Source organism: Perissodus microlepis, chromosome 12, assembly GCF_051167445.1.
Source record: "Perissodus microlepis isolate ML-2025 ecotype Zambia chromosome 12, ASM5116744v1, whole genome shotgun sequence".
Taxonomy (NCBI): Eukaryota; Metazoa; Chordata; class Actinopteri; order Cichliformes; family Cichlidae; genus Perissodus; species Perissodus microlepis.
In genome coordinates, this window is record NC_140472.1 from 27,532,283 (window position 1) to 27,553,856 (window position 21,574).

At 38.3% G+C, this 21,574-nt stretch overlaps 3 protein-coding genes and 1 pseudogene across 4 annotated transcripts in view; 2 read left to right on the forward strand and 2 right to left on the reverse strand.

The window, feature by feature from the left end:
* Window positions 1-602: 602 nt before the first annotated feature.
* Window positions 603-7,714, reverse strand: LOC146376491 (uncharacterized). Its single transcript, XM_084946204.1, has 2 exons — window positions 7,437-7,714; window positions 603-5,123 (listed from the first exon to the last, which is right to left on the reverse strand). Exons 1-2 carry the CDS (start codon window positions 7,606-7,608, stop codon window positions 2,647-2,649), a joined length of 2,649 nt encoding a protein of 882 aa, XP_084802330.1. The 5' UTR covers window positions 7,609-7,714; the 3' UTR covers window positions 603-2,646.
* Window positions 7,715-8,573: 859 nt separating this feature from the next.
* LOC146376492 (uncharacterized) lies at window positions 8,574-13,277 on the reverse strand (annotated as a pseudogene). The gene is made up of 2 exons (XR_014801809.1): window positions 13,009-13,277; window positions 8,574-12,439 (listed from the first exon to the last, which is right to left on the reverse strand). The product of XR_014801809.1 is annotated as an uncharacterized LOC146376492 (transcript).
* Window positions 13,278-13,294: 17 nt separating this feature from the next.
* Window positions 13,295-19,427, forward strand: cenatac (centrosomal AT-AC splicing factor). The gene is made up of 11 exons (XM_084946206.1): window positions 13,295-13,555; window positions 14,807-14,973; window positions 15,516-15,614; window positions 15,702-15,768; window positions 16,088-16,150; window positions 16,451-16,518; window positions 16,628-16,742; window positions 16,855-16,885; window positions 17,344-17,445; window positions 17,671-17,803; window positions 18,545-19,427. The coding sequence occupies exons 1-11, from the start codon at window positions 13,439-13,441 to the stop codon at window positions 18,651-18,653; spliced, it is 1,071 nt and encodes a 356-aa protein (XP_084802332.1). The 5' UTR covers window positions 13,295-13,438; the 3' UTR covers window positions 18,654-19,427.
* Window positions 19,428-20,625: 1,198 nt separating this feature from the next.
* atosb (atos homolog b) overlaps window positions 20,626-21,574 on the forward strand; it is a 28,340-nt gene continuing 27,391 nt past the window's right edge. Inside the window, exon 1 of the mRNA XM_084946380.1 lies at window positions 20,626-21,003. The gene's annotated coding sequence lies outside the window, so the exon portion shown is untranslated. The remainder of the gene's footprint in view (window positions 21,004-21,574) is intronic.

Below are 21,574 nucleotides of genomic sequence, written 5' to 3' on the forward strand. Positions count from 1 at the left end.
AATAGTTTAATTTGTAACATTTTTAAAACTTATTTTAACATTTTTTAATTATTTGGAAACCATAAAACTAAAAATAAAACATAATAGGTCTTTAATATCTTTAGATAGACCTGACATTATACATGTGAAAACACATTTGCCAGCCACTATATTAGGTACATTATTTCAACTACTACTTAACACAAATATCTAAGCCAATCACATGGCAGCAACTTAATGCATTTAGATATAACAACATAGTCAAGACGACCTGCTAAATTTCAAAATGTGCATCATAATAGCAAAAAATATTTATTGATTTGATTTAAATGATTTTGAATGAGACTTGGTTGTTGGTCTGAGTATTTCAGTTACTGTAGATCTACTGGGAATTTCAAACACAACCATCTCTAGGCTGTGCAGGGAATGGTTTGAAAAAGAGAATATTCACTGATCAACAGTTCTCTGCGTGAAAAAGGTCCTACCAAAGGGTACCTTAGAAAAGTGTTCAACAAGCGTACGGAAATATTAAATATTAACACCTGACCTTTGTAACTTTACTTCAGGCTTCAAAAGCAACTTAAGCAGTCTTGTTAAAAACTACTAATATACCCCAAATAATGAATCATCATCAGAACACATGTTTAATAAGAGCTGAATTTATTGCACTGTAACTTTTTTCTCCTTCTTCACTTACACAAAAAGGAATCTCTTTTAATTCTTTTTGTCTCAATACATCACAAATAATTTAACGAAAATCAACGTGGATCCTACAGATTCAGAAAGAGCACACATTACTTATTGACAATTACAAAAGGCATGGTGGTTTATTGTAAACCCATTAATAAGACATTCACTGACTGTTTTACAAGTCTATGCTCTGATGACAAAAATGGGAAAAAAAACACTGAAAAAAAATCAAATAAAACCATTACCAACAAGACAAAAAAAAAAACCCAAACAAACATTGTGTTCCTTTTGCTTGCTGTTCTAGTATAACACCTTATTAACACACTGAGGCAATGAAGGCATTCTTGTGGCAAGAAGCACTTCTGTGTACTGTATTTAAACAACTGTAAAGCTCTTCAAAAGTCACAACCACTGGCTTTTGACTCGTCTGACTTTGTTGTCCATGATCTGTCTGATGGAATTCCCAGATTTTTTTAACAAGAATATTTACAGATGTAAAAAACAATCCAAAAACCAAAGCATTTGCTTAAGCAAGAGCAAATGGTACAGAATTATAAATACGTAAAAGTTCACTATCTTACAAAACCTTTAAAAAAATGCAACAGCTTTTTATAGGAAATACCAAGAGGCGTCAGCTTTCCCTGCAGAGTTGGATCTGATATAATATTTACATTGCATTTAGTAATTAATAGTCATGATTATCAAATAATTTAACATTTGCTATAAAAATAAAACTGACTGACTATGGTTTTTGTCCTGAAATATATAGTTTTCCGTTTTTAAATCAGTCACAGGATGTAATGTACCGAATTTCCCAGAGGAACCCACCCGAGGGATTAATAAAGTTTTATCTGATCTCTTATCTCTCTTATCTAATGTGCTTTTTCTCCCAGAAGGTGGTGGTAATGCAGTTTGCAGCCACCATTGCACATAAATGGAAACTACCAACAACCCGTAAAGATGGAAAAGTCCAGCCATCAAAACTTTCTGTGAGTAATAAACGACAATGATGTCCAGTGCAAAATGGTCCAGGTAAAGCCAGCATTTGACATCTACAGGAAGCGGTGTCTGAAAAGGGCTGGGAAAATCATCAAAGACTCCAGTCACCCATCACATGGACTCTTCACCCTCCTGCCCTCTGGGAGGCGCCACAGGAGCCTCCGGACTAAGACCACCAGGTACCAGAACAGCTTCTTCCCCACAGCTGTCAGACTCCTGAACTCTGCCTCCTGACATCTGACCCACGTTAACACATGGACTGGACATACACACACCCACAACCACCTACACACACACACACACAATGGACAACTGTATATTCATATTCATAACATACTTCATACCGTGTACATATTACATACCACAATAGACCCATTTCTGTAATATACTTACATATCTATATTATTGCTAATGTATATTGTAATATATCTATATCATGGCTAAAGCACTTCTGGATGGATGCAAACTGCATTTCGTTGCCCTGTACCTGTGACATGTGCAATGACAATAAAGTTGAATTCTATTCTATTCATTTTATTTTCTTTTTGAGTTGCCATAATAAGATTGGCCTTGTCAAAGCCGTATTTAGAATGACATAGTGCAAAAGTGCAACCTTCTCTGAGAAATGCAGACAAAAATAACACAGAATGGAAAGAAAAAAAAGCTCTCTGTAAGCCAAGAAGGAAAGGGAAAACATACAATCTTTTTGTCACAAATAACAAACTGTCATCAGTGTGAGAGTGTAAAGCTTTCTGTAGTATTTCCAGTATTTGCTTGTAAGCCTTGAAAAGCATAGCTCTTTGCAGATCTTTTACTCAAAGTGACCTTCCTGAATTGATTTTTAACTTCTCAGAAAAAATACACAATAAAGAACCGTGTTTGACCTCAACACCTGGAATGTCCAAAAAATTCAAAACTATGAAGTAAATCACAAGAAAACGAAAAGCAAAAACAAGTTAATTCATTTGGTACGACCAGTTATTCGGCGGGTTTTTCTGATTCGCTTGCATGTGCACGCTCTTTATGCTTATGAAGTTTTAACCAGGTGGAGAACTGTTCCCCACAACTAGTGCATTTGTAGGGCTTCTCGCCAGTGTGCATCCTCATGTGTCCTTTCAGGTCGGTTTTGTGACTGAACGCCTTATCACATACGGTGCATTTATACGGTTTTTCACCTGTATGTGTTCTGGTGTGCCTTTTCAAAGTCGTGTTGGTAGCAAATTTTTTCTTGCAGTAGGTACACTTGAAGGGCCTTTCCCCCGTGTGCACTCGCAAATGATTCTTGAAAGCAGAAGAATCCGCAAACTCTTTACCGCACTCGTTGCAAGTGTAAGGCTTCTCACCGGTGTGGATTCTCATGTGCTTCTTCATGTTCACACAGGCGCTGAAGCTTTTCCCGCAGGTGCTGCATTTGTAAGGCTTTTCCCCAGTGTGAACCCTGACGTGCAGGTCGAGATTATAACGTCGGTTGAACCCGTTTCCACAGACGTCGCACTTGAAGGGTTTCTCGGCTGAATGAATCACTAAATGTTTATTTAAATCCCAACTTTCCCGGAACATCTTGCCACAAGTCTCACATTTGAACGTCTTCTCAACTGTGTGGCTCTTCATATGAAATTTGTAGTTTTTGAAGTTGGACATCACTTTGCCACACCGGTCACACTTGTAAGGATTTTCCTCATCTTCGGCATTACCACCATCATTCTGACTTGATGCTTTTAAGCGTTTTTCACTTTCCCTATGTCTCTTCTTTTGTGTTGGATCAGTACTTCCACTTGATTTTTTACTCCCATTGTTGTTTCTCTTACTGTGTCTTGCCTCTGTAGTTTGGGTGGATTCCCCACTCTGATCCTTATGTCTTTTCCGTTGTGTTGGGTCGGTGCTTCCTCCTGATGTTGCGCTCCCATCATTTTGTCTTTTCAGCAGTGCTGCTTCCTTACTACTTGAAGACTTTGCGTCTCTATGTCTATGCTTCTTGTGTTTTGTTAAATCCCTGCTTCTGGTTGATGATGTTCTCTGATGTGTATGTTTCCTACTTGAGGTTGATGTAGTACTTGTAGTCTCATCACCAGGCATCTTATTTGGCGATGTTTCTGTACTTTCGGCCAATGTGGCTTCGTCACTGTTAGAATTCTTACTTTGTGCCATTTCAGTGTTTGAAGGAGAAGCTAGTTTTCCTTCACTCTGCTTCTTTTGTGCTAGGTCAGGACTTGAAATTGAGGATGTGTTCCCCTCAGTGGGTTCTGCCTGAACTGGACTTTCATTTGATGCTACCTGTTCATGGTCACTAGTCTTATTTTGAATTGGCTCAGTACTTTCCATTGATATGTCGTGACATGTAAAGTCTGGTGAAGGCTCAGTGACATCATTTGCGTCCCAGTCTTTATGCTTCTCATTTGGCATTAACTGAGGAGTTGTACTTGATGACATTTTTCCATCTTTGGGTTTCCTACTTGCAGCTAAATCAGTACTTCTGCTTGTTTTTTTCTTGCTGTGTTTCTTTCTAGATGCATACGCATCACTTGTAGCTGATGTTTTCTTACCACTGCTTTTTTCATATAGGCTGACAGATGAGCTTGATCCCCCATCGTGACTTGACTTATTTGCCGCTGGCTCACCATTCCCTTTTAACAGGGGGCTCGTTTGATCGTGTTTCTCATGTGGCGTTACATCGGGGCATCTAGTTTCTGTTGGGCTCTTTGTTAGTGTTTGTTCAGTGCTTTTTGTAGATGTTGTGTAGTCACCACTTTGTTTTGTGTTAGTCGTTAGGCCAGCAGTTGCAGTTGACGTTTCATTCCCATCTATATGTTTCTTGTTCTGTGTTGGCTCAGTACTCATAGCTGATGTGGTCTCACTATTACATCTTACAGTAGGTGTTAACTCAGAATTACTGGTTGATGATGTGTTTTCAATGTTACAACTTCTATCTGATGCTGGCTCATTGCTCTCATTGGTACACACCTGTCCTTCCTCTGTACCACTGTTTGCTGTGCTGCCCACATCATTGTTTTCCTTATCTAACGGCTGCGCTGCTGTAATAGCTGATGATGTGTCCGTATCACCTCTTGTTGGTGTTTCACTTCCATAGTTACAAGTTATGTCAGCTTGACTCTCCCCTTCATCTGAGTTGTGACAGAAGAAGTGGTTGTCATCATCTGGAGGTGGTACTGGAGAACTCTCTCTGTCACGTTCCACTTCATTAGGGACACTGGGTTTGGGATCATTACTTGCAGCAGGATTCGTTTGGTCAGGACCTGAAGGCTGAGACTGATCACTGCGGACACTTTGATCAGTTGAAGCTGGAGTCACCTTAGAAGCAGCAGGCGCCTGCTGCTGTTTGAGCTGCTGTCGTTCCTGACTGATGCACATTTCCTCATGCTCATCTTTAATCCGTGTAATATCAGGCTGAACAGTGGAGTCACTCTGCTGCTGACTCAAAGAAGTATTTGCAAGATCTAGAGGGAGGAAGGAAAGAATGGGACAGTGTTTAAAATACTATTTTTTGGCTTATAGCCGTTAGCTAAAAATGACACTTTCTGTATGTACATTGTTTATTAGTGATAGAATTTAAAAGCCATGCATCACCTTGAATGTGACAGCATTCATCTCTGTGGCAACTTATAAGGATTAAACTGCCGATAAAAACTGTAACATGCTTTTAAACCGTCCCTTAGTCGTGCTGCAATAGGCTTAGACTTTCTGGGGGACTTCCCATGATGCACTGAGCATTTCTGTTTCACTCACCTATCTTCACTCTGAGTGTTTATGTATCACAATTGCATTCAGTCATTAGTAATTATTTCATTTTGGCTGGACATCTAAATGTTGAGGTTTGCATTCTAATACTGTAGGCTCTTTCCCTACAATGTAAAGCGAATTGAGCTGACTTGGTTGTGAATTGGTGCTGCATAAATAAAATCGAATTGAATTTTAAAGGAGTTGTACATTATTAATTATTGTATTGGTTTCTGAAAAAGGAGCAAAAAAAGTTTCATTCTGTAAAAAGCATTTCCAAATACAAAAATCAGTAGTGCTATAGTCACAAAGACAGAGACCTGTAGGTGGGTGTTTAGAGCTAAAGTCTATCTACGGAACTGATAAAAAAAAACAATAATTGTAGTATTCAACTGACCTCAACCTCAATAATCAACCGACTTTCATTTTCAGGATCTAAATTTAAAATTATAGGACTGCCTCTTTAAAATCTACAAAGCACCCAAGTGTAGGGAAACCAGACTCACCACCAAGCACACTAAAAACTATTCTCTGTGAGTTTAAAGATAGAGGCCAAAAATGTAGACGGCAACCCCAATGCAACCTCACCTAAAGGCATTATTTGGCACATCAAAAGTTATTTATCTCCTCATCTGATCCTGTGGACTTGTGCAAATCATTCATCTGTGAACTAAGAAGCAGAACAGGACAAGCCCCGTGCAGGCCAGGGAGAGACCGTGCAAATTACAGCTCTAATAATTAATGAGGATGTGTCCTCATCATCATTAACGCCAACTGAGACACATAATAGTAAGACACTGAATACATTTTGTTCTAGCTGTTAAAATGAAACCTGCTGGGAAGTTTGAATGCAAAAAATGTATTGATGTGATATGTCACCAAAATTTTGATTAAAAATTGTATCTCGGTATTGTATCTAATTACTCCGCTTAGTTGTTTATTACCATTGCTTGCTGAGACACAGATGTGTTAATGATTGCCTTGTCCATAATTCATTACCCGCTCGACCTTACACGTGACATGAGACGACTTCCCCAAGACATGCATCATCTATATAAAGCTGGGCATACACTGTGCGATTTTTGGCCCATTTTGAGCCGATTTTTGAGTCGTGCGACCGTTTTGGCGATCGGCCCGATTTTGGCCTTCATCGTGCGTCGTGCATGGTGTAGTATACGTGGGGTAACGAAAAGCGATTAACACCTCACGACCAGCTCCCGATCATCAATCGCTTGGTCGTGAGGGTGTCACCGCAGCTTCTCACACTGCGCACGCGCAAACACAAATGTCAGCGAAGAAGACGGCAGCAAGGCAGTGCAGCGTGTGATCTGGATACAAGCGATGGAGGCACAACTTGTAGAACTATGGCAAGCTCATCCGAGTCTTTTCGGTGTGGCCTCGCAAAATTATCACAACAACCGTGAACATACAACAACCGTGAAAATAGTTGGGTTTACACTGCTGCTCAATCACAGCTGCAATGCTAATGTTTTTCATTAGCAATTTAGCAAAGTTGATGGTGCTGGTGTGCGTGTCTGAGTGAGTGAAAGACAGAAAGGGAGAGCGAGCGACAGAATTTCGGTTATAACCTTCATTTTATGGACGCACAGTGTGAGCATTCAGGTCGCATCAGAGCATCGGGCCGTATAGTGTGAGACCCTGCATCGTGACCTACGGACATCTAACCCCTGCGAGTCAATCGTACAGTTTGAGCAGGAGCTGAATCGCGCGACTGAAAAAAATCGCACAGTGTAAGCCCAGCATTACACTGATCTTTGGTTCAGCTGAGGATTTGAGGACTTTGTGTCAGCTTTTGCTACATTACCGAGGTACAACATTCAGCTATTAAAAATAAAATAAATTGTGTAATTCAGTGGAAACCAAATGGTACGTTATACCTGTCAAACTGGTCTGACCACAAAGTGATCCTGGCACAATTAAGAAATGAATATCAAAGGACTGATTCATTTTAACCAGTTATCGTTTCAGACGTAACAGGACTCTTTACTGAGGAGCAAGGTAATCTGACCGACCTTTATTCTGCAACTTTATCTCCGGTGTGAACACCGTATCCAGCAGTCTGCGTTGACGTGCGATTTCTGACTCGTACTCTTCTACTCTCTTTTCAAACGCTCCCAGTATTTCTTGGGCAGCCGCTGTTAGTCGATCACAGACAAACTTACGCATGCTTTGAACGGGATACATTGTTACATCTAAAATGTAGACGCTTTGACTTCGAAGCTGCCTAAACTTGCGCACTTTTCTTTTAACTTCCGCAAGTGATACTGGGCGATACACACATCCTGTACCCGCTCACTACCACCACCTACTGTCCGGCGTGCAAAAGGGATGCATACATGCATATGTCACACTTACATGTTTCAAATAGTCAAAGAATTTTTAATATTAAGAAAAAACATTAAAAAAAAATAACTCGAGTAAATACAAAATGCAGTTTTGGAATGATGATTTAATTTTCTAAGGGAAAAAAAGCTCTACAAACTTGCTCTCTACAAACTCTACAAACCTGGCCCTATGTGAAAAACAAATTGCACACACTGCTGACCACAAAAAACACACAGAGTGATCTCATATTTCCTCCCAAAAACCCCTGAACACCGTTTTATGTACTTGTGAAATTCTTTCTATGGAACTGTAAAGAGTACTATGATCAATATTTACATATATAAAGCGATACAGTGGTTGCTTTAATTAAATAGTTTGAAAGAAAGATAAGAATTAAATGCATGAGTTTCTCTTTCCAGTATTACATGATATGATATGCTATTATATTATATAATATACTATAGTATTGTTTGGACTGGCCACGTTAATGGCTGTGGAATTAAAACACGATGCTTTGATGTTTTTTAAGTGCATAAAGGGAGGCATAGGTTAAGTTGTTATAGGTGCACAGATGCTAAAAACAGGTCATTTTGTGGGTCATAAGAACCTTGAAGGACCTAAGATATATCTGCGGGTCAGGTTTGGTTGATCACATCCTGAGCTTGTAGGACAAATTGGCAGACAGAGAAAGAAATACTAATACAAAGATTTTGTATATTATAGCTCCTCAAACCAATTCCTGTTGCTGTGAGGAACAATTTGATGTTATGGAAAGATAACAGTGCGGTGGTGAGTGAAATAAAAATGCAAAACACACACAGGGATATAGTCAAACTGAGCATTTAGTGTAACATTACATAGATATACAATAATTTCAGGGCAACAAATACTGCAAAGAACAAAATAAACACAAAATGCCAAAGACTTTCAGACTGCATAGATGGCTCTGAGGATTCTTTTTGGTATCTACATATCTATAAATGGAGATGAATACAGTAAAACAAGTTATATAGCCTAAAATACTGACTGGGCAATGCTACCTTTATTGTCTATTGTTACTTCAATAAATCAATCCCCTTAACTAATTTTAAACAGCAACTATTAACCTTCTTCATTAATTAAACAACACGCAAGTTTGATAAAGACATAAACATGTTGTACATTTAGATCCAACATCATGTATCTTAACTGTTCAGCCCTTGCTATGTGCTATATATATATGTAATAATGTATACTGATGTGCAAATTTACTAAGTGAAAAGAAGAGAAGAAGAAGAGAAGAGAAAAGCTAAAAAAAAATAAGCAAACAATACTGTAACTTCTGTAAGTATTTCAGTTTTGTTGTTTCTACCATTTGTTAACAGGGAAACTGTAATGCTGATAAGTAAAAGGCTTCACTGTGTTACCATAAAGTAGAAACATTCACATGTAACCTAATGAATGCTAGGCTGGCCTGAGGTATGCAGAGCAGCCTCAGAATAAAAACAATAAAGGCAGATATAAATATGTTGTAATTAACAAATTCATGTTGAGGGTTTATGTGCTTTCAAAAGTTTCACACAGCATCTCATTCACAATTACAGCAGAAATACACTGAGAGACAGCCTGCTGTACTGCATTTCCTTTTAAATGATATAATGGGTCAATAATCAGGAGCAATAAACTAAACAATCAATTTTTGTAATGAGAAACACCAAACATAGTCTGGCTCTAACTGCTAAACTTTTAACTGAGAACATTTCAATCCAATCACCTTGTGTCACACTGAACTGTGCACATTTTTGCTCCTCGCTAAACAAAATAAAATATCTCCAAACATCAGCTGGAGTTGTATGAAATTGTGATGGGTATTTCGCAACACTGTTACTGGATACTTTTACTTTTGGACTTTAACAAACAAACAACACCAACACAAAAAAGCAATGAAGTTACAAAACAAATATTCATGAGCTCTCGAAAAGAAGACGTACAGTTGCATACAAACATTCAGGCACACAGAGGAAAATGGCGTATACTGTTACAATTAGAGATATTTTATTTAATACAGACACTGTGGCGTGTGCATGTCTTCTTCTAAAGGCAGGAACTCTAGGCCTTCGAAGCCAGCCAAAGCGGCAAGTGGTATTAGTTTGCCAGCTGAAATTTGACCAGCTGACAAATACTGTGAACAGACTTGTAAAAAGAATTTATACGATGCAAGAGATGGATATAAAGACATGAAGGCACTTCAAGCATGAAAATCTACTATTCCAAACCCTTATGTGTTTGAAAAGGAGCTGCAGGAAGGTTTTGCTGACACGTGAGTGAATGAGCATCATGCATCACTGAGACCTAATATGCCAACATGGTCTTGAGTACACCCTCATAACAAAAGTCAACATCTACAGAAGTCATGTGGTGACTGGGTCAAGAAATCAAAACTGGGTTTTTGCAGCTACAGTTAGGGCTGTGCGATATGACCAAAATCTCATATCCCAATATAAGAATTCTATCGTCCGATAACGATATAAATCACAAAAATGTAACATTTTCTGTAAATTCTGTGAATCTCGGGCAGCTCGTCTTGCGGGAAGTGTTTCCAGCTGCGCTTCATGTAGCTGGAGTCGAGTGTTTTAACCGATGCATGAAACTATACATTTTTAGACATAAGTTGTAACGGCCGCCGTTTTCTTTGTGAGTATTTATTACATGGCGTGCTGCGGGAAAAAGCCTGTTCTAACGTTTTAGTCTAAGGTTTATTTTTTAGCACCTGGCGGCTCTTTTTTACTTCTCATCCGTAAACAATCTGCTCTTTCACGTGATTCAGTTTATTTTGAAAAGTCTCAACAGGATCTTGAGCTTTATTGTGAAAGGTTTATGTGGAACATAAACAAGCGGACACGCGATGCTGTTACCGTCGTTGTTGCTAACCACAACGCATAAAAACAGGCGCTTGTCCATCCGTAGTGTGGTTATATAAAATATAAGAGAAAGAGAGAACTTTAAGAAATTAATATAGCCACTACAGTGACCATCAAAAACGATGAAAAAATATTGCCGTAAACAGTTTATTTTGCGACACCACGAAACAAACGATAGCGTAAAATGATAGACGTTTTTATATCGTCATCCGATATATATCGAACAGCCCTAGCTACAGTCACCAAAGACGTGTTTGGAGACAAGGAGGAGCAGCTTTTCATATATCAGACCCCACAACCAATCTGCAAGGCAGAGCGGGGAAAAACAAATCATAAATCCCTTTTACAGTCCCCTCTAAAAATCTGCTGTGGCTACGCCTTGTGTCAATGAAGCAGCCGAATGTAGTTTTTTATAAGTGGGACTTTTCCATCTGTGCTCAACGAATGAGTGTGCCATGACCCATTTGTGCCCACAGCTGATGGTTCTGCCTTATTTGTGTATCCCCTAAACAGGTTAATGCTTTTTAAAAAGTCCTAACACTTATTATCAAATGTAAGCATTGAAGTATAAGACTGAGGTGTAATTAAATATTAGTGGTTTGTTTTAGTCTTGAAGTGAAAAACTGAAACTCTATATTGTATCTATATTTGCATATACAAACACTTAGTCGAACGAATGTAGCCTTAGATACCGTATCAAGCTCGATGCATAAAAGAATCATTTCAGATAATTGCTGCACGCAAAATTATAAAATTATTGCCTGTGCAGATTTTTCGTTTGCCATTTCTTTTACATATAGTCTGGCAAACGTCTGGCTTCACACATGGACTTACAAGATAGCTGCATTTGAAATGTCACATATTTTGCAAGAATACAGTTGCTCGCCCGTGTGTTTTTTTCATGTGAACCAACAGAGTAGAACGACTCCTGAGACATTTCCCGCATGTTTTGCAAGAAAAGGGCTTCTCGCCTGTGTGGATTCTGACATGAGCATCCAGTATTGACTTCTGATTAAATCTTTTACCACAGATGTTACAAGAAAATGGCTTCTCGCCCGTGTGAGTTCTTTTATGGACGTTCAGTATTGACGTCTGGTTAAATCTCTTTCCACAAATGTTGCAAGAATACGGCCTCTCGCCTGTGTGGATTCGTTTATGAACGTTCAGTATGGATGTCTGATTGAATCTTTTACCACAGATGTTGCAAGAATATGGCCTCACGCCCGTGTGGATTCGCAGGTGTCTGATTAATTTGGAATTAAATGGAAATGTTTTTCCACAAGTGTCACATTTGAAAGACTTTTTGCTTGCGTGTGTTTTACAGTAATTCATCAACATTGCAGGATTATGTATATGATTGCCTTTGTGACTTATCTTCTGTGGTTTTGTCTCTGCATTTCCAATTGACATACAATCCTCAGGCTCGTCTTCTTTGTCAGGGCTTTTAGATAAATAGGAACTGTGAGAAAAGAGCTGGTGGTTGGTATTTAGCTCTGCTTCCTCTGAGGTTTTAATAGATATTTTGACTAAGGACTGTTTTTCTGTTGCACTTACTAATTCACTCGGATTCAATCTCAAAGTCTGATCTTCAGCTTTGTCACCTTTCTCATAAGTAAGAGGCACAATGCAAGTATCAGTCTCCTGCTTCAGTACAAGATGCTCTCTGTCCTGACTAGTGCAGAGTTCCTCTTTAACCTCTTGATCCAACCTGGGGTTCCTCTCCAGGAAAATGGGCTGCTGGTCAGAGGCAAGAACCTCCTCTTCTTTACAGGCAAGCTGATGTGGGAGCTCTGGGGGGATAAGTGAAACAAACAAACAAACAAAAAGTTACACACTGACAGAAACTACACAGATTTTGCTACCCACCTAAAAAGTTAATAAATATTCCATATACTGGTGTGTGTAATCCAATGACAGTAACAGAAAAAAAGTAAAATAAAGAAAACTACCCAATAAAACACGTTTGAGGTGGAAGGGATTTGAAACAAATAAATAGCATTGTAGTTGATGCTCAATTTCATGTTGCCAAATCTGATATTTTAAACAATGTTGTAGAATAAATTTCAGATTTTCTTCCGTTTTGACTGATCAAAAAACTAAAACATTTAAGAATAGAAAAAAAATGCTTAGCAAACACCGACTCCCAGTTTTTCTCTCACACTGACAAAGATTATAGACTGAGGTCGGTTCGACACGTGCTGTGGTAATAGAGGCACGTCCATATTCCCATCCTCACAACCCTGTTGGGATAAAGAAAACAAACTAATAGGACTTTAAACGAACAGGATCTAATATAAGTCTAACGCCTCCATTATTTAACTGCAAATTATATCAAACGTGTAATTAAGGTGTTGCGGACCTATCCTGGGTAACTTCACCGCAGGTTTCCAGGCGATGTCCAGCAGCCTGCGCTGACGGCTGATCTCTTCTTCGTACTCGAGGATAGTTTTTTCAAAAGCGCTGAATATTTCTTCAGCAGCAGCAGCTAGTCGCTCGTTGAAAAACTGTCTAAAATGCTGAACTGAAGGCATTATTGCCTTGTTACACATATATTGTTCCCACGCACAAGTCGGTGTTTACGCTACGACACAAAGCCCGTTCCTCTGCTTCAAGGGGGAAGTATTTCTGGACGGAACTACATCCTGCAGCAAAGGCTAACTTACGCTAAGCTATGAGGGGTAGTTGCTGTGGTGAAGGGGGATACGAGATAAACAAAGATAAAACTGTTACGTTTGGTTTTAGGTCGGATCTGGTTTCGGTATATGTTTGGTAACTTCCACAGAATCTAAATGGGTGCACACTACTGTGCCATTTGTAGACAAACAACATTCAACGGGAAGGGACACATTTTCGGAAAAACTCATCAAAGTAGACTCAGAGTGGTTCTCCTTAAATTCACAGAAAAGGTATGCAGATCATAGATTTTTTTTAACTGATATTTGATATTGAGAGTAGTCTGTGTTTTGTGCAGCATGATCTGACCCTGGTAGAAGAGATGGAGGCAAACTGTTGTTAAAATCCTAGACTGAACTCTTTTCCTTCTGAGTAACATTAAAAAGTATGATTCCCAAGTTGTGTAGTGAAATATTGTGAGTCCATTATCTTCTTTATTACATGTATATGATTTTAAGTCTACAGAACGGCCACCATGAGGTGCGTCAGTATTCATAATAATCATAACTCTAATACCACCAGCACGCCACGCGTAATGTGCCCTGCTTCTGATTAAGTAGCTTGAGATCATCCTTTGATATCTGATGCACGATACAACTTAAATAACTTTAAAGCATCATAATTATTATTATTACTATTATTATTATATTTTTCTGATTGTGTATTATATATTTTAACAGTTTGTTTTTACTCGATATACAACATCTGTATATATCATTATGATATTACTGTTATATTTCTTTGAAATCGGACAGTAATATAGTCTGATTTATTATCATGTATATTACATATCAGTAAGGATTCAGACTCGTTCCCTAAAACAATTTATTTGAACAAATATTTAAACAGTTCATTTATTATGTCCTTAAATACTGTAATGTACATACTTGCATAGTATGTCTTTGCATGTCAGTAAATTTGGTCTATTTTTTGTATGTACACAGTAGTTGGAGATTTGCACATGTTAGTAGCAGTTGTTTGGGGATTTTCTTGTTATTTATTCCTGTCCTTTTTTTTTTTACCAGTGAAATAAATACATCCTCATTATAAAGTTGTTTTCAAGTCTTTTAGAGTTTTCACATTATCTTGTATTTAGCCAATGCAGCCTTGATCTGAAACAACACAAAATCGACAGATAAACACTGACATACTGCCATTAGTAAATGTCATCTTATTTAGAGATGGGAGTCAACAAGGCCAATCTGAGCTGTTTAAACATCCTCTATGAACTACTGTTAGCTTTTCCTGAATCAGCTCTTTTAGTTCTTTTGTTTTGTAAACATATATATAAATATATAACCCTATATAATTCAACAGCACCACAAACTACACTCTCCAAACTGATTATATATATTTTTTAATTTGTATTTTTTAATTTGAATAATAATAAAAAGTAATTGTAAGAGTTGTGTGAAACTGTTTTAGCTCCAATCAGAGTCTAACTTTGTCAGTTTTCTACGTCTGTTTCATCCGCTGTCTCCCAGGTGAAGGAAGCTCGCCGAACACTTAAGAAACCCCAAGTAGAAAAGTTTGATTGCACCCAGCACAAGCAGACATTCTGGTGCTACTGCTGTGGGTGTGAAATTGAGAAAAACGTTACAGATGGCAACATGACTGTCCTTTATGGAGGCCTGTTAGAACACATGGCCACGTGAGTCTTACTTATAAGGTTTTATTCACTGTATTTTGTTTTGTCTGGAACCATTTTGATTGCCTTCGATTGCTCAGATTGCTTCAATTTCCTTTGCTGTTTTAAAGCAATCCATGTCTGGAAAAGTGTTTTAACACAGTTTCAAAAAACTGTTTTTTTTTTTCATATAAACTGCATTTAAATGCGTATTACTTAACTGGCTGTGTATACACATGCTGTTGTAAACAAGAAGGATAGGGTTAGTTACTTACTTGTGATGAAACAGGAAAGATCCTTAAGTGACTGATAAGACACAATCAGGAAGAAAACGCTGACGCCTGAATTACTGTTTCCATTTCTTCCTGTTTATGTGCCAACTTGCACATAAAACCTACACATGCAACAAAAATATGTAATATGTCCAGAGGTCACCAAGATCCATTTGACCACGAAAGATACATTTCTCAAACATTTGCTGAATGAATATAGTACACCTGCTTTATTTTTTCATATAAATTTATATGAGAGTGTATTTAAAGTTTTTCAACTATATTTTATTTCAGCCCAGAACACAGGAAGAATACACACAAGTTCTGGTGGGACAATAAAGCTGACCCGAAGTTTAGAGACAAAGTCATCGTCACAGAAGAGGAAACGGAAAGGTAGACCTACTGAGCCAAAAGTATTCAGACATTATTAAAGTTTGTTTGTAAAATTAAATGCATTGACTGTTCTGTATTTTTCTTTAGGTTTAAAGTTGAGGTGGCAAAGGCATTGGAATCATTTGTGGAGAAGGAGGATGAATACATTAAACAGGTATTGCAACATTGTTTTTAAATGAACTCCATATAGCATTCTGTTTTTGGAGTAGTGAAGCACAATGTTGATAAATGCTGATATAGTTACATATATAGAGGTGTTTTAAATGTTCAGTTCAATTTATTGGTGAATTATCCAGCATCTCAACATCTGAAAGTCAGCTCTGAAATGCAGATGTAGTTACTTAGAGACTGTTTTCATCCATAGAGTCAATTTTTCAGCATTATTAGTGTCTTAAGGAATGGTACATTATCCAGGTTTGAAACCTTTTTGTTGGTAATTATTATTTGTTTTCTCTCTTTTTTTGTGACTGCAGCATGCTGAGCATATACGAGCCCAGGAAAAGCATCGCCAGGAGGTCTTACAGTCGCTTTTAGAGGTTTGTTTTCCAACAATGCTGTGGCAGTATCCATCACTGTGGCATTAATTGTTGTTTGTTTGCATGTAAGATTGTAAATTCCAGCATTCTTCAGCTAAATAATTCTAGGCTCCTGTTTAACTCTTAAAGAATAGTGTGGCTGGTTAACCTGTTGGTGTAAGAAGAAGGGCACGAGGTTTATGTTAACATTTTAGGTAATGTTGTGTGTAAGGATTGTGATGATAAAAGCTGAGATGAAACATGATTAGATGTCAGACTTCCTCTGTGAACCACTGTTGGCTTTTCCTGAATCAATATCAGCGTGATGCAGAGCCTGAGTTGTTAAACGGACCCAACGGCACAGACTCATCTGTAGAGAACTCTGTCAGGTAAACCATTGTCCCATCTGCAACACTGTAGCTATTCTACACTCTCATCAGTCTCACTTCAAATGACTTGTGTTTTTGTTTGGGGATCACCTTGTCCTTTGGGCAACAGCTCACAGTTTATGTGTCAAGGATCAGACCAGCAGGCGGGGAGCAGCTTTGTCGACTCGATGGGTGAAATGCCGTGGACTCCAGCAGGACACGGCCTGACATTCATAGGTTATCAGGTAGACTGGCAGCTTTTATTCAAAAAGTATTCACTCATCTATACATATATATATGCAATGTTATCATACAAATGCAATGACCTCACATGAACGCTTTTTTTCTCTCATACAGGATTCATCGAACAGTGGAAACGTTCATACAGGTACTGTGATGTATGACTTGAGGTGGCGGTGACAAAAAAATATATATGTGGTTGTGCAAAACAACTGCTTTTGAGAGTTACGCAGAACTTTTACTGTTCCTGCTATTTATAAAATGAATACATATAAATTCAGTATATATACTCACTGGGAACATTATTAGATTCTCCTTGCTAGTACCTTAATTCCTGGTAGCATAGATTCAACAAGGTGCTGGAAAGATTACTCAGACATTTTGGTCCATATTGACATGATATCTTGTGATATTGCATGATGAATTAAAAATAAGTGCTTAATGATGTTGACCTGACTGCATTGTGTATCAGTGGACAAACCTTGGTTTCTGTTAAGCTAATACATTGTTTACTGGTTTCCTGTTGTGTTTTTCAAACTTTCTGAAACTTCTGCATTAAACTATTTTGTCTGATTGATGAAGCATTTTAACCTGTGTGTGCTGTAGGTGCTGTCCCTCCTTGGCTCCAAGATGATCCTGTAGAAGGCACCTCCAGAACTGCTGCAGAGCCAGAGATTGGCCCATCACTCCACGAGTTCCTCAAACATAGTAAGAAGGATGCTATCATCAAATGACATGTAGCAGTGTCAAGCATTTGTTGCATCACTGTCATTTATAAGTAGCATTTTCGTAAACACTAGAGCTACAATCATGAAGCTGCTGTTGCTGGAGTTAGTGTGAGGAATTAAAAATAACATATCCACATAGACTTGTATAAAACCAGTTAAAAAATCTGCCTGTAATGGGAGTATAATGACATCTTTCTTTTGCCAGAGGAGCAAGAGAAGCTGAGGAAGCTTCCTCCGAACAGAGTGGGGGCCAACTTCGATCACAGCTCACATACAGACGCCAACTGGCTTCCTTCCTTTGGTAGAGTGTGGAACAGCGGTCGACGCTGGCAGTCCAGGTTAGTTGACAAAGCTCTTCATTGCACCTGGTTTCCATATATGGTGTTTTGGGACATGTTTGGGCAGAGGGACGACTACAGAGACAGGAGAAAATATCATTCACATATTTTCAGTGTTTTATGTTTGTTTGCACTGTTAGCCAATAGGCCACATGATCCTCAATGTGTCTAAAATCTATGGTACCAACAGTGTTTATATTTGTGTTAAATTTGCTTTCATGGGGATGAAATCATGCTTTTTCATCACTTTTTAAATGTTAAAGATCTCATCAACACAAGGGAAATATAGCCCACCTGTTTAGATTCATACAGAAGATCAAAATATTGTTTAATATCCACCAGGTTCTTGTCTGCAAGATGCTGATGCGTTAAACGTTTTAAAGTATGACAGTCACATGCCAAAATGACCGGTGATGTAGGAAAAGCTGACCTTCAGTGGACTTCATCTTATCATTCTTGTACTGTAGAAGAGGACTTGAATACTAACGCCATTTACTGCAAGTCAGGCAATACTAAGTTTTGTTTCTGCATTTTTTATTTAGTGTGTAATTTTGTATTTTATCACCTGGAAACTCAGGAAAGCTGCAAAAAAAGCCTGAAACGGTTTAGCACTTTACTGCTGAGCCAAATTTGTCCATATAGTTTTTTTTTTCTGTTGTCCCTGTTGTTTGAGATTCAACTCAAGTAAATTAGCTTCTCTTGTCAATGCATGTGAATATGTTTTTGTTTTTCCCACAACAGGCACCAGTTCAGGCAAGAGGAAGGGCAGAAGCACAGACAGAAGAGGAGGAGGGAACATGGCACAGAAGGGTCAAAGAAGATAAAAACAACTGATCAGCTGAACACTTAATATTTAGCATGGCGTGTGAGAATAGAGAAGTGATAGTGATGTATATAGTGTGTGACTTGTTATTTATGGTTATAATGAGTGTTTAAGGAGCTGGACTGGAAATGTTTAGGTTGATAAGACACCTGTACATGCATGGCAGTACATGTAATTGTATTCAAACATCTTTTCAAAAACCCAAATTTCAAGTATTGCTGTAAAGACATTCATTTTGTATTATAAGTATTGGCTATTCTTTATTGAAGAAAAATAAGCTCTGTTTTTTGTTTTATTTTTTAATAAAAAAAAAATTAACTGCATGTTGTACTTATAGTATAAGTCAGGACATTCAAACCAACTGGTGCTTATTTAATCAACTGTAAAGACTTTTATCAAGTCCTGGTTTCTGATCAGCAGTTTGCTTATGCTTAGATCTGAGGGCAATACGACTGTTACAGCAAGTAAACAGAAGGGGGCGCAAGGAGCTAAACTAAAAAGCACCTTTGTGTGCCAAGATAAAGCTAACACAGGCATGGTGCAGTTTGTCATTTTTAATGATAAGGTTCTTTTCTGTCTTTATGTGACAGGAAAACGTATGTGATTGAATACTACTGTGCTTTTTGAAGCAATGCAACCGTGAAAAATAATACACATAATAATAACAGCTGTTTTTACCAAATAATAAGGTTTCATTTCCTTTTTCAGAGAATGAATTACTGGAAAATGTTTGCAGACACCGCATGCAAATTTTGTCGCTTTTGGATAAATGTCTTTAAAAATAAATCTGTCATGACTTCACCTTTGTGGTCCCACGGCCAAAACTAAAAATAATCATGCACCAAAATATTCTGTTAATGGGAAATTTCAAAAAGAAGTTGAACAAATGATTGATACAGCAGCATTTCCTCTTGCAATGCATTATGAATACACCAATGTTAAATATCACCTTTATTAACGCAACTCATAACATGAGTTGTTATGTGGTTACCACCATAATACCCATCAAGTGTACGCTGGATCTGAGAGTAATATATGAACAATAAGACATCTCTATTGTGTGCCTGTGCATAAAGTTCAGATAACTTTTAAAGAACATAGGGACGCTGATATGATACTCGGAAAAGGACATTTTCTCTTTGCCATGCACAAAGGGGAGTAATCCACTTTTCCTCAACACATGTGATTATGTGGTACACGTTTTTTAAACTTGTGCATTAATTATTTTTTGACAGATTAGAATTGTGTGGTAATTAAAATAAGAATAAATGACTCATTGACTGATTTAGTAATTTTGAGTTTATTCAGTAACAGACACTGGGTTTATTACTAAGAGATAAAGTACTAAGAAGTAACAGCCAAGAGCATCAAATTCAGTATCCTATAGTCCAGGCGCAGAGCTTAAACGCAGTCTTTTTTATCTTTTTAGGTTGCATCGTCGTCACAGAACAGTATAATCAGGCCCCAGTGTACTCTGGCTAGATGGGCGTGGAGTTCAGTGCAGCTGCAAGGGGATACATGTTGCTGAGCTATTCTTAGCTCTGTGACAACATGGCTATAGCTGATTTAGAGCAAATGGAAGGAAAAGAAGGGGGTTACCTACAGTACTGTGAATTTAACCAGTGCATAAATACAAAAATAACTAAATGAATTACCACGCATCCGTGACAGTAATTATTAAAGTCTTATTTTTTAATTTTAATTTCGTGTCATGTATTATTTTAAACACTAATGGATAAAACAACTGTCGGAGCTCCAGCACAAAAACCTATCCTTGGCACTGAAGACTAGGAGGGAAGAAAATGCACGTGTACTGGGCGGCTCTTGGGGTAATCCTTAGGCCAATCAGAGAACAGTATGTTTGAATAAATCTGCATAGTTTAAAAAACTAAAAGGGATGATTGGTTAAGGGAAATCCAAGCGGCGAATCGCTTAAATGACAGGCGCTCAGCTGGTGAATAAGCCCCGCCTTTGGTATTTTTACACGCAAACCCCGGAAATCCTGTTACTTAAAGGGACAGAAGAGGAATTTAAGGCAAAGGCTGAAACAACGAAAACAGCTGGGAGTGCACGAAAAAGACTGGCACAGAGAGGAAGGGAGTTAGCTTTGTTAGCTAACAAACTATTTGGACTATAGAGTGAGAGGACGAGATCAAGACTGTCCGAATATTTTACCTATTTGATATACGGTTAATGTTGCTAACGTCTTTTAGCTTCGAAGTCGATTTTCGGCCCATAACATCAGCTACCTAGAAACCGACAACGCAGCAGTCAACACGGCAGACAGACAGCAGAAAGGCCAAACTCCCAGACTACACGGACGTCACTTCAGACTGCCTGGCTGTGTTTGATGATCTGAGTCTATATTTTTCGTGAGGTGAGTAGACTTCGAAATCTTGAAATGTGGCTGGTTGCCTTCCCTTTAATCTTCTGCATTGTGTGTACTTTAAAGGTAGGGGTGTGTTGAAATGGGTTAAGTTATATCCTTTGCATTGTGATCATGCATAGAGATTCCTTATCATAATTGTGAGTCTAGTAGAAGAACGAGCGAAATCCAGCCTGAGCCAGCTGATGACCTGACAGTAGCTTGCATGATGTAGGGGGCGTTCCCCTGCTTTGTCTGCCTTCCTCACACTTTCTTTATGTGTGCACAGTCTGCATTGGCTGGGGACAAAGTGCTAGAATTTCCCAGTGAAATCCCAATGCATAAATCAAAATTAATAGTGTGCGTGGCATTAAAATGATTATGAGATAAAACGGTTTTTATTTTTTTTTAATTATTGTAACTGCACACTGTGCTCCTGGGATTGTGCATATATGGGCCAGGCAAGAAGGAAGGATCAACCAGCAGCGGTATATCTGTGAGATTGTGACTGTAGCTCAGCGGGTGGAGTGATGATGAACATTGTACAGCTAATAGAAGAGGGCATATAAGTGATTGCAGTCGG

Excerpts from the sequence above, each read along its gene's own strand:
- LOC146376491 (XM_084946204.1), bottom strand. The coding sequence starts at position 7,608 with ATGTATCCCGTTCAAAGCATGCGTAAGTTTGTCTGTGATCGACTAACA. Across the intron at positions 5,124-7,436 it reads GATAAAGTTGCAGAATAAAG|ATCTTGCAAATACTTCTTTG; the intron begins GTCGGTCAGATT and ends TCCTCCCTCTAG.
- cenatac (XM_084946206.1), top strand. The coding sequence starts at position 13,439 with ATGGGTGCACACTACTGTGCCATTTGTAGACAAACAACATTCAACGGG. Across the intron at positions 16,519-16,627 it reads TCTGTAGAGAACTCTGTCAG|CTCACAGTTTATGTGTCAAG; the intron begins GTAAACCATTGT and ends TTTGGGCAACAG. Across the intron at positions 17,446-17,670 it reads CCACGAGTTCCTCAAACATA|AGGAGCAAGAGAAGCTGAGG; the intron begins GTAAGAAGGATG and ends TTCTTTTGCCAG.